At 36.1% G+C, this 13271-nt stretch overlaps 1 protein-coding gene across 1 annotated transcript; it reads right to left on the reverse strand.

Moving 5' to 3' along the window:
* Positions 1-457: 457 nt before the first annotated feature.
* LOC120088690 (auxin-responsive protein SAUR71-like) lies at positions 458-1390 on the reverse strand. Its single transcript, XM_039046109.1, has one exon. It carries the CDS (start codon positions 1294-1296, stop codon positions 835-837), a length of 462 nt encoding a protein of 153 aa, XP_038902037.1. The 5' UTR covers positions 1297-1390; the 3' UTR covers positions 458-834.
* Between the last annotated feature and the right edge of the window lie 11881 nt (positions 1391-13271).

Consider the following 13271-nt stretch of genomic DNA (forward strand, 5'->3'; position numbering starts at 1 on the left):
CACTAATTATTGTTACTATCATTGCATACTTTTTCTTGTAATTCACTCGTCAATGTACAAATTAACCAAAATAAATCAAATCAATCAAATTGAATTGAAAATAATTCAATCGTAATTAGAAATTCAATTGAACATAATTGTGTAACCTGTTTGTATAGAACTAACTGATTTGCGGGATTTCAACTCATAATAGATTTTAAATAAATTTTGTCATCCATTGTTATAAGAAAAAAATAATTTAAAATTCTTGTTTTTACTTTAAAATCTCAAATTTCATATGATTTAGAAGTAAATTACATCATATTCTAATTTTCAAATAATACATCATAGATAAAAATCTACATTAGTAAATTAATGAATTTTATAAAAGTCGATTGTTTGATCTTCCATCAAGCAAAGTAATTCAAACGATGGTTGCAAGATGATATTGACCTAAAAAACTAGATGAATTTTTCCCTTTCATCACTTGAAATTTGAACTATTTTATGAATGAATACTAAAAAGAAGACTTATCTATACTTTTCTTCAATTTTCTACAAGGAAAAAAAAAGTTAATGGAGGCCTCATTAGGGCATTTACAGGCTATAAGAGAAGAAGAAAAACCACCGATTCCACGCCGACTGACTCGCTAACGCAACCGTTAATAGCCGTCGGGCCGTCTCTCCGGCCAAATCTGACCAGAGGAGGACCCGTAGCTTCGGTATAATCCGATAATTTTACCACTGTGATATTTGTTAGCACATAAAAGTAAAAAAGAAGAAGTCTATCGACTCACCGGAACTCGATTCAGCGATGTCCGAGTCGATTCGGCGGCAACTCAGTTACTCAAAGACTTCAACAAACGGATTTGTTATCAGAGAATCCATACAGTAAAGGTCTCGATTCGCCTAAGAACTCGAGGTTTTTAATTCTTACATCTTCATCGCATCGCCTTTGTAAATCCTTGAGATTCGAATTTCGCGATGAGTTACTCAACTCAGAGCGAGCGACGACACGGAGAACTTCTTCGAAGACCGATTCATCGCACGGAAGAGCCAGAGGACCTCGCGTTTCGAAGCCGTATTCTTCTTCGGCCTGTGAGAGTAACTTACGGAAGATCGGATGGTTCAGGAAGGTAGCGCGGACGATGAATCGCCGGCAGCCGCTGCCGACGCAGACAGCGACGTGACCGGCGGGAACGTCGGATGGCGGTGCTCTGTAGGCCGCCGCACGTGCCTTCTTGCGCCAGTGTTGTAGCATTTGACGGAGGCGGACAATGCGACGGATCTTGTTGCTTTTAGACGTATCCAGTGACATTTTGGTTGTTTTCCGGTGAAGGTTTTGGATTGAAAGAGAAGGAAAAGCGCTTTTGTGTAGTGCGTTTGCGGGGATGTTTCGTTTGGGATTTCGAAGGAGCCTTAATAAGTACTATAGTACCAAATTGCCCCTCAAATTCAAGATATTTGCCATAATATTTTATGTTTATTTATGTGAAGTCTAATTTTACGGAAATATGGATAAAATATCGATAATATGATTTTTTTGAAAAAAAAAATCTATTCGAAAAATTTAAAAATAAATCATATTAATATATATTTTAAGGTTGTTTTCAAATATAAAAAAAATGAACTAAAATATTTACAAATATAACAAAATTTCACTATCTTGCGATAGTCTGTGATAAACTACTCTATGTGCCTTATCACATGCACAGATAAGTAGTCTATCGTGGTTCATTGTAAATAGACGGTGATATTTTGCTATTATTTATAAGTATTTTCATGTTATCATTTTGGTGCCTATACTTTAAAGTTTGATTAATTTTGGTCAATGTACTTTCAAATGTCTATTTGAGTAACTATATTTATAATACATTTTAAATTTAGTCCATCCAAAATACTTTTTATCAAAATTGATTAAATAATAATTTCCATGCAACGAAATATAATATGTGAATATGTTTTCAATATTTTTGTTTTTTTAGAGAAAATGCTAATAGATAATTAAAAAATTTTTTAAAAAAATCAATTATAAACAAGCATTAAGGACTAAGTTTAAGATTTTTTGAAAATATATGAACTAAAATTGAGTAAACAAGTATAAGAATCAAAATGATATTATTTTACCAATATTAAATTTATATTAGTGACTTTTTGTTGCTTATCTTTTATGTTCTATTAATTTTGTTACGATATAATAGAAATGTTGACATATATCAGTAAAATTTTAGTAGAATTTTTTTGTCTCTCCATCTTATATTTATTTTAACATTAAAATTTAAAAATTATCTAATAAATTTATGAACTTTCAAATTTGTGTTAAAAATATGTTGGTGTGTTCTTAAACTTTCATTCATGTTAAGTAGGTCGTCACTCAAATTTTATTTTTTTTTCAAGTAAATTCTTAATATATTCATCATTTTAAAAAAGAATTGACATATATACTTGTTGAATGAGAAATTTCGGCGAATCACAAGTTGCCATATCATCAATGAAAGCCCGAACCTATCAGAAAAATTATAAGTTGGATTGGGTCAAATAATTAAAGTCGCTCGGGTCCAACCCAATTCAAATCCATGGTGAACTTTTGGGTTAAAATTAAAGATTAAGATCAAATCCAGTATTTTGGCCCAACAACAAATGGGCCCAAGCCCAACTTTAGCCCAAACCCAATTTGGGCCAATAAAGTAATTAGGTCAAAGCCCATGTAAGGCCCATGAGAAACCTCTATAAATAGAGGTCTTATTCTTCATTTGGGAGAGGTTGGAGGAATTGAAGGCAAAATCTCTCTGAATATCTGAAGTCTGAAGCTCCAAGGATCTAAAGAACATGACTCCTCCAAAACTTTGAAGATAAGAAGAGACTACAACTCTGAGGATCAGAAGGCATATCAAAGCTCTGAAGATCAGAAAACACTAAAGCTCTGAAGATCATAAGACATATCAAAGTTCTGAAGACCGAAGTCCTTTGAAGATACAAGCAATCAGACCGCGCTTGAAGACTGAAGTCCTTTGAAGATACAAGTATTCTTCCAAGACTTGAAGCTCAAGAACATTCACATGCCCCGCTTCTATACATCAAGCGTACGCATTCAACCGAGAGAGAATCAGAGGATCAAGTACTAGAGATCGAACCACATCGCATCAAATCAACATCAACTTCAACACCAACTCAAGTTCAGTTGGGGTTGATGCCCTAAAGTCTCGTGTTCTATAGTTTGTAAACTGTTTGTACGAATGCTTGTGTTGTATAATATATGATATTTACTTCACATCTTGATTTTTCTCAGTCGTATGTTTTATTTGCTTTACCACAAACTAATAAACATAAAATCTCTAGTTATCTATATGTAACTTACGCATGTATGTGGTGACATACAAGTGGATCATGTCTTGAGTGATAATCAAAATGGTCTGTAGTATATGGATATAGTAGGGAAACCTTATCCTGGTAATGCTACGGATGCAGCCTGCTTTGTGGAATGGTCACAAGTATTGTGATTTGTCACAGATGATCTGATCCTGATCATTCGTGTAGGGGACATACGAGCGGAGGCGTCCTATACAAAGAGTTTGTATAAGATCTGACCACGAAGTGTTAACATCTCGTTATATAACACCGTGCATAATAGAGACTTCACTTCACTAGATGACCATAGGTAACATGACCTCAATCCTAAGTTAGTTGGGAACTCCTGCCATTGAGAGCGGTCATTTGATTTGTATGGGTGCGAGTGGCCAGGTCGCCGATTCAAACTTACCATTTTGGGGATTCGTCTGATTTGAGGTCTGGAAACTCAGCTACACAAGATGGAATTCACTTCTTCCCCGAGGTAGTGGCAAGTAGATGGATAGCTTCTTTAAGGGCTCATTCCAGAGCTTGAACGATGTGGCACCACACACCTTCTCTTGGCCCGAGAGATGTTCATACATAGTTGGACTATGTTGTATTGTTCATTAGAGGAATCAGTGGTACTTAAGGAGTGAGATGTAACTACAGGGGAAAAACGATAAATTGGCCTAGCTGTACTTACGAGTATCTGTGAAGTGTTATCGTACTCATGATTGGTTATATCTGATGGACACAGAAATATATCTATGGTAAGAAGAGTTCAGCTTTGGTCTTTAGTGGAATGCCTAGCAGTTAACGGATGATGGATCTTGTGGCTAAAGAGTTTAGTCAGCTATTCACGTACCGTTGAAGCTTCGAGCCATAAGTCCATAAGGTTCTTTAGGTAGCTTGGATAAAGTCGAGAATCAGTGTTTAAGTCAGTTTAAAATGTTCAAATTGATAAGAGAGAGTTCGATTATATATGATATAACTGAATTGGTTAATTATATATGATATAATTGGCTAAATGTATGAGATACATTATTTTTGGAGGAAATTAGATATAAATATGATTTATATCAAGTGGAGGAGAAATTACTATAGTAGATATGTGATATCAAACTATAGGGTAAGAATATAATATGATTATATTCATTTATTATTAAATTGGTTAATTATGAGATAATTAGCCGAAATATTCTTTTCAATCGTGCGTTGGTGGGAGAAATCGTATTCGGTTATGATAACCGAAGAATAAAATGAAAATTTGTTTCATTTTGCAAAAGTTAGTAACAATTCGCAATCGGTGTGAAAAAGTATCGGTCACCTAGCTGAGAGTCTATACGATAGAGTCTCATCGTCTAAACAATCACACACCTCGCGTCTAAACGATCGCACGCCCTTTCTCGAAACGATCGCTTAGCTTCCCTAAACAATCGCCTAGTGTGTCGCATTTTCTAAACGATTGTTTACCTATTACTAGACGATCGCTTAGTAAAACCTACAGATCGTGTAGCTTTGTCTAAACGATAAGCATCCCTGCTATACGATATCTTTCTCTCCCACTTGCTTATCGTTTACACGATCAACCTTTTCTCCGACCTCTACAAAATTCACCAAAGACCACACTTTGGATTCTCACTTCGAGAATACCAAGGGCTCTAACTGGTAGTGTCATCCCCGCTTCTGCTTGCTCGTGCTTGTTCGTATTGCTGCCATTCGTGTAGACCATCATGCTACCGTAGCCGACTGACTTGCTGGGCGATAGAGTTCGTAGAGGTTCTTCCACTGCGTTGAGTTCGAGTTTAAAGAGAGTCTTCAACTGGTATGTGAACTCAATCCTTTGTATTTTATTTATCAAAGCACGCCGTTAATTAGTGTTATAACTATCTGTTAGAATGTATGTGTTGTATTTCGGTCACAATGAAATCGAAAATATTCGAACGCGCTCATAAATGCTCTTTGTTAAGAGTTCCTTAAAGTTCAACTCCACGAAACAAGTTTCTTCGGAAGCCTCGTGCAAGCATTGATCATCCAAGAAGATCGACAAGCCCAAAATTCGATCGTTCAAGAAGATCAACAAGCCTAAAAGTCGATCATTCAAGAAGATCAACAAGCCCAAAAGCCATCGTTTAAAAAGATCAACAAGCCCAAAGGTCGATTGTCCAAGAAGATCATCAAGCCCAAAGGCCGATCATCCAAGAAGATCAAAAAGCCCAAAGGTCGATCATCTAAGAAGATCAACCAGCTTAAAGACTATAGATTATTTTGAAAATATCAAAATATTATGTATTAGAAATTGTACTTACTTTCCACAAAATTGATACAAATACAAAATTCAAGTTCCACGAAATAAATTTCTTTTGAAATCTCGTGTGAACAAATTGGCACACCCAGTGAGATATCTCTACATCTCATCTCTCTCTCATTATCCGAGTCAACAAATCTACAAATGGCACCAAAGAAAGCTGCATCCAAAGCTACTGTCACAAACAACACTTACATAAGCTCTGTCATTATGGAGGAAATCCGGGACCAGCTGATGGAATCTTTTAAAGGCGGGATTGTCATCATAGAAAATCCCTTTGTTCGAGAACTATGCTTCTGCTACTGATCTATCAGAGAAAGAATCACATTTTGATGTAGTATCTGTCATGATGACTAACATAACGACTGAGTCGACCATGGCAGAGATGGAGACAAATATAAATATCCTAACGAAAGTTGTAGAAGAGCGAGATCATGAAATCGCTGCTTTAGGAGACGAAATACAGGCTCGAGAAACTTTCAAGTCGAGTCAATCTCCAGCTACAAAAGCCAATGACAAAGGAAAGACTATCATGTAGGAAGGCCAGCCGCAACAATATACCTCTGTTGCCACCCTGTCAATTCAACAGCTGCAGGATATGATTATGAACTTCATAAGGGCTCAGTACGGAGGACCATCACAGTCCTTCTTTATATACTCCAAGTCGTACACCAAGAAAATCGATAACTTGAGAATGCCAGCTGGGTATCAACCTCCAAAGTTCAAGCAGTTCGATGGAAAGGGCAATCCAAAACAACATGTTGCACACTTCATTGAAACCTGCAAAAATGCAAGAACTAGAGAAGATCAGCTAGTCAAGCAGTTCATCCGTACCTTGAAAGGAAATGCGTTTGATTGGTATACTGATTTGGAGCTAGAATTGATTGACAGTTGGGAACAGCTAGAAAGGGAGTTCCTGAACTGCTTCTACAGTACAAGGCACACTGTTAGCATGATGGAACTGACGAACACCAAATAGTTAAAGGGAGAGACAATCATTGATTACATCAACTGATGGAGAGATTTGAGTATGGATTGCAAAGATAGACTCACTAAATTATATGCAGTGTAGATGTGTACTCAAGGCATACACTGAGAGCTTCTCTACATCCTACAAGGAATAAAACCTCGTACGTTTGAGGAGTTGGCAACACGCGCTCATGATATGAAGCTGAGCATCACCAACAGGGGAACTAAAGATTTCCTGGTCCTTGAAGGGAAAAAATACAAAAATGAAGCCAAGGGCACTGAAAAGATCATGGATAGTGCCACAAAAGAATCTATGGTCATTCATGTGACCCCGCTGAAACTTTCCTCTAAAGGAAAACAAACAAAATTTGAAAGAAGGTACAATGAGGGCGAGAAGCGACTTCCAACTCTTAAAGAGAACAGGAGAAGGTTTATCCATTCCCTGACTCTGATGTGGTAGATATGTTGGAGTAACTACTAGAGAAGCAACTTATTCAGCTGTCGGAATGCAAGCGGCTGAAACAAACAAAAAAAGTAGATGATTCTAACTACTGCAAGTATCACCGGGTCATTAGTCACCCAGTTGAAAGGTGTTTCGTGCTGAAGGAACGAATTTTGAAGCTAGCTTGTGAAAAGAAGATTGAACTAGATTTGGATGAAGTAGCTCAGACAAATCACGCTACAGTAGCGGCGACTTCAAGTGTTCCAACATTGTCTATGTCCCATGCTCAAAGACAAAGCCTGATCCTTCGATCCTATAGTTGTTCGGTTCTAGCAAGAGATTCAAACAACAAATTCCAAAAAGAAAGATGAGCTCGTTGAAGATGACAACGAAGGGTGGATAGTTGACTCGTCGAAAAAGAAGATAGTCAAAATCCACCTAAAAAGAGTCATGTTTCTATCGAAGCTATAGAAGAAGGAATAAGACTCATAAAAGGAAAGGCAAAAAGATGACATGGAAGCCTAAGCCTGCTAAGAAAGAAGACAAGGACTTCCCTCAATTTCGATGGCCGACAACTTTGGTAGAATTTCTCCTAAGAAGCTTTCTCAATAATCATCCAGAGAAAGTATAAGAAGTTATTGCATGTCACACTGTCGGCATAGTGAAAGTCGACAACAATCATATAACTATCGAAGAAGTCAACGACTCAGAAGAAATGAAGCAAAGAACTTCTGTCTTCGATCGTATTAAGCCTTCAAGTGCTCGATCTTCAATCTTTCAAAGATTGAGTATGGCCACAGTAGAAGAAAACCATCTATTTATACAGTTCTGTTACTATTTACGCTGATAGAAATGTTTTTATGTGTTTTTATAGGTGCCTACATCGATTTAGAAATTGATGATAGATTTTAAGTTTTGCTTCATGGCTTTTTGTGCATCAATCGAGGGATGGAAGTATTGTAGACCTATCATATCTGTCGATGGCGCATTTTTGAAGTGTAAGTTTGGTGGCATGCTATTAACAGATTCATCAGTAGATGGTAACAATCAAATATTTTCCCTTGAATTTGGTATTGTAGATTATGAAAATGATGCATTATGGACATGGTTTTTTGAAAACTTACGAAGTAGTTTTGGGGAACGAGAGAATCTAGTCATTGTTTCTGTTAGGCATCTTAGCATTTTTAAAGGATTTTTAAGAGTGTTTGCTAATGTTGAGTACTGTGTATGCATACAACATCTCTTAAGAAACTTGAAACTTCATTTTAAGGATCCATTGCTTGGTAATTATTTCTTTAGTCATGCTAATTCCTACACTACTACTGACTTTAAGTACCACATAAGATCCATGGAGTCAATCTGTCCGAATATTAGAAGTTATCTTAGTAGTGTTAGGTTTGAGAAGTGGTCTCGGGCTTATCCACGAAGAAGAAGGTATGGAATGATGACGTCAAATGTTGCAGAAAGTATACACTCAAATTTTAAAGATGCTAAAGAATTACTCGTGGCTAGCATGCTAAGTTCAATTAGAGATGTATTGCAAAAGTGGTTTTATGATCAAAGTAAAGCTGTTTTTGTAATGAAAACTCTTTTGACTTCTTGGGCTGAGAACATATTACAACGAGAACATGAAAAGTCAAGAAGTTTCTTAGTAAGAATTCTGTCTTTTTCTTATTGTCTATCTATCACTGTCTATCTCAGATAGACACTGATAGTGCTCTATCTCTGCCTATCTCAGATAGACGATGACAATAATCTATTTGTTGATACTGATTACTTTCTCGTATTTATCTATTAGGTTGATTCCATTAGCAACACTGAATGCAAGATAATGAATGGACATAAATAGTTCATTGTGAAGCTAGATTTGGGATCTTGTAGTTGTCAAGTATAGGATTTTGAGGAAATTCCATGTGCACATCCACTTGTTGTTCTCCGAATGCTTAATTTAGATACCTATTCTTATGTAGATGACTTTTATTATAAAAGAACATTATCAGTAGTATACAGTGGTTGTGTTCAACATGTTGGAGTTCATTTGGATTGGAGAGTTGAAGATGATGTCATGAAAACATTACCTCTTATTATTGAACGTCAAGCTAGAAGACCAAAAAAAACAAAGAATTCCATTTATAGGTGAATTTAAAAGTTCATCAAAATGTACTTGTTGTAATCATAAAAGCCACAATAGTAGGAATTACAAACTTGAACCAATTAATCAAATGATTTAATCTTTATTTTTTTCATTATAATACATGTATAGACATATGAATTGACATTAGAGTTTACGAATGATATTTTTTTTATTTATTTTGTTCTTGAGTTTTCTATTTCAGTTCTCTATCATTGTCTATATGAGATAGATAGAGATAGCCCTCTACTATCTCAGATAGACATATATAACCAAGTGATAACCCTCTATCACTATCTATTTCAGATAGACAGAGATAGTGTTCTATCTTTGTCTATTTCAATTTAAAGTTATCAATAACAAATCCACTCAATTTGTTAATATTGATTACTTTTTTGACAATTGTTATAAAGTGCTACAAATGATCTGGTCCTGATCATTCATGTATAGACATGTGAGCATATTCTATACAAAGGAGTTTGTATAAGACCGGACCACAAAATGTTTAGTCTCTTATATAACGCCGTTCATAATAGAGACATACATTTCATCAAGATGACCATAAGTAACATGACTTGAATCCTGAGTGTGCTTATGAAGTTAATCCTTTGATTTGTATGGGTGAGATGGCCAGATCGCCGACTCAACAAGCCCACCATTTTGGGGATTCGTATGATTGGGGAATTGGGAACATAGTTTCACAAGAAAGAATTAACTCCTTCTCCGAGGTTGGGGTAAGTAGATAAATTACTCCCTTAAGGGTTGATACTGAGGCTTGAACAATGTGGCGCCACACCCTCTCCTGGCCTGAGAGAGGTTTAGTCATAGTTGGACTATGATCTATTGTTCATTAGAGGGATCAGTGGTACTTAAAGAGTTAGATGTAACTATAGGGGAAAAACGGTAATTTTGGCCTAGCTGTACTTACAAGCAATTTGTGAAGGATCATCGTACTGTTGATTGGTTATATCCAATGGACACAAATATTCTATAGTGTGAAGAGTGCAGTTGTCGGTCTTTAGTGGAGCGCCCAATAGTTATTGAATGGTGAATAATTTAATTAAAGAGTTTGATTAATTATTCTTGTACTGTTGGAGCTTCAAGTTACAGGTTCATGAGGTCCCCTTCGTAGCTCAATAGGATTAAATGAGAATCAGTTTTTGGATTAATTTGAATTGTTCAAATTAATAGAGGGATTTTGATTATATATGATATAATTAAGTTATTTTAATTATATGTGATATAATTATTATAATGTAATTGATATATTATGGCTTTAGTGAGAGGAAATAAATATTTGAATAAGATTCAAATATTATTAATATGAATTAGATTCATATTTGTTAAATTTGATACAAATGATTTATATTAAATGACATATAAGAGAGAAAAGAAACTATAGATTATATTGTATATGATACAATATTAAATCTATATGTTATATTTGATATAATATATAATATGATAAGTTAGTTATCATATTTATATTTATATACATTAAATATCATTTTTATTTTATTTTAAATAAAAATGAGGGAGTGAGTTACCACTCCCTCCCCCTCTTTTCTTTCCACCCACGTAAGTGGGTGGTTGTGGTTTTTAGTTTTTTGAAAGACATGAGAGAGTCTCCTTCTTCCAGAATCTGTTCTTGATTGAGAGATTGGATAACAACAGAAGAGTTTTATGGGCGATTTTGAGTTGTTGGTGAACAATTTCAAGCCTTCCTCCTTATTACTAAAATTACCTTGATCTAAAATAGCTAGAGCCCACCACTCCTGGGTTCTCTACCTGAGAATACCGAGGAAGTCTTTATGGTAGTGTTCGTGCTCTTGATCGAAGTTTTCTTGAAGAGAGTCTTCAAGGCGTTCGTGTGCTATTCGAGGGATTCTTGAAGAAAAGTCTTCAAATGTAAGGTTTCTAAAACCTTTTTTAATAGCATGTTGTAATTTATATAAATGCATATCTATTTCTTTATTTACTGTAAAATTTACATTCAATGAAAAATGGATTTGGGACGATCTTTCTTCTGCTCATGGTTCCCTTCAATTTAGGATCCTTCAACAGGAATGAGAGGTGGTTCCTTTTACGATCCTAAAGAAATTAAAGTGTTTGTGTCGAAAAACGCTACCTTTCTAGAGGAGGACCACATTAGGGAGCATAAGTTCCGCAGTAAGATTGTGTTGAATGAACTTTCCAAGGAAACTACTAAACCTTCAACAAGAGTTGTTGAAGAACTCAACAGCTCAATAAGAGTTATTGAAGTTGGTTCATCTAGTAGGTCATGTCCACCTTAAATATTGATGAAACCTCGACGTAGTGAGAGGGTTGCAAACTTGTCTGCCCGTTACATGGGTTTAACAAAAATTCTAGCTATGATAGCTGATGGAGATGTTGAGGATCAATTGTCTTACAAGAAGGCAATGAAGGATGTTGACAAAGATGAATGGATCAAAGCTATGGATCTCGAAATGGAGTCTATATACTTCAATTTTGTTTGAGATCTTGTAGATCAACCTGATGGGGTAAAACCTATAGGTCGCAAATGGATCTATAAGATAAAACGGGGTCCTGATGGGAATGTGCAAATCTTCAAGGCTAGACTTGAGGCAAAGGGCTATACTCAACTTGAGGGAGTCGATTATAGAATACTTTCTTACTTGGTTTCATGTTAAAGTCTATCTAAATCCTCCTATCCATTGCCTCATATTATGACTATGAGATTTAACGAATGGACGTTATGACTGCTTTTCTGAATGGCAATCTTGAGGAGACCATTTATATGGAGTAGCCTGAAGGATTCATAACCCAAGGTCAAAAGCAAAAGGTTTGCAAGCTTAATTGGTCCATTTATGAATTGAAGGAAGCTTCTCTCTTTTGGAATATAAGATTTGATACAATGGCTTTGATCAAAATGTTGATGAGCCTTGTGTTTACAAGAGAATCATCAACAGTTCAATAGCTTTTCTAGTATTGTATGTAGACGATATCCTACTCATTGAAAATGATATATGTCTACTGACTGAAATTAAGAATTGGCTAGTGACACAATTCCAAATGAAAGATTTGGGAAAGGTATAGTTTTTTCTGGGCATTAAGATCTTTAGAGATTGAAAGAACAAAATGCTAGCCCTAACTGAGGTGTCGTATATTGACAAAATGCTTGTCAAGTTTTTAATGCAAAACTCCAAGAGGGGTTTACTTCCTTTCAAGCATAAAGTTATATTGTCTAAGGAACAGTTTCCTAAGTGAAGGAAATCAGAACTCGGGATTTCCATGAACAGCGGAACAAGACTATTCCAAATTACAATCATGAATCAACATATATTTACAGTCAAATACAAAACAAGCGGTTATGCAAATCATAAGAGAAATTATAGCATGAATACAAATGTACAGAAGGGAGTACGAACAAATGCAGTAGCGTCTCCACGCTCCGATGCGCACGAATGCTCGAACAACAGCAACCTCGAACGCCCGATCTACACGACCACAACACCGCATCGAACACAACACGAACACTTTGCGCTCATCCTCAATGATCTCCTCGGTCACGTACTCTTCCGCAACAACGAACGAACTCCTCCACAGAACCTCATGAACGGTCTCCAGAAAACCTCAACGGTGTCGAGTTAGTCTGACACCACCAACAAGGCGACCTTGGTATTTCTCGGTGTGAGAATCCAGAGGGTGGGCTCTGTTCGGACTGGTATGAGGCAGACGAAGGGAGGAAACAATGATCGCGTACACGACTGGGCATGTGGGAGATGGCAGAGACCTATCGAATAGGTCGATGCCCAATCGTTTAGATAAAGCTATGCGATCGTTTAGTCTATCGTTTAGCTCGGTCTTTTCTCTTATAAACTCTACACGATCGTTTACCTTGGGCCAGAGATCGTCTAGCAAAACTATGTGATCGTTTAGTAAATACTGCACGATCGTTTAGCTTGCACTTGCACGATCGTTTAGCTCGCCTAGTCGTCGTTTAGTAAATCTAAATTTACTTGAGGACTTCGTGAGTTTCTTTTTCGCGATGAGAAAACTCAAAAACTTTTTCAAATGTTTGTAAAAACTTCTTTTTTAAAATAGAAAAACTATTTTCCTTTTAAACTCACG

Source organism: Benincasa hispida, chromosome 10 (assembly GCF_009727055.1).
Source record: "Benincasa hispida cultivar B227 chromosome 10, ASM972705v1, whole genome shotgun sequence".
In the NCBI taxonomy this organism is placed as follows: Eukaryota; Viridiplantae; Streptophyta; class Magnoliopsida; order Cucurbitales; family Cucurbitaceae; genus Benincasa; species Benincasa hispida.

Coding starts and splice junctions, on each gene's coding strand:
- LOC120088690 (XM_039046109.1), bottom strand. CDS start 1,296: ATGTCACTGGATACGTCTAAAAGCAACAAGATCCGTCGCATTGTCCGC.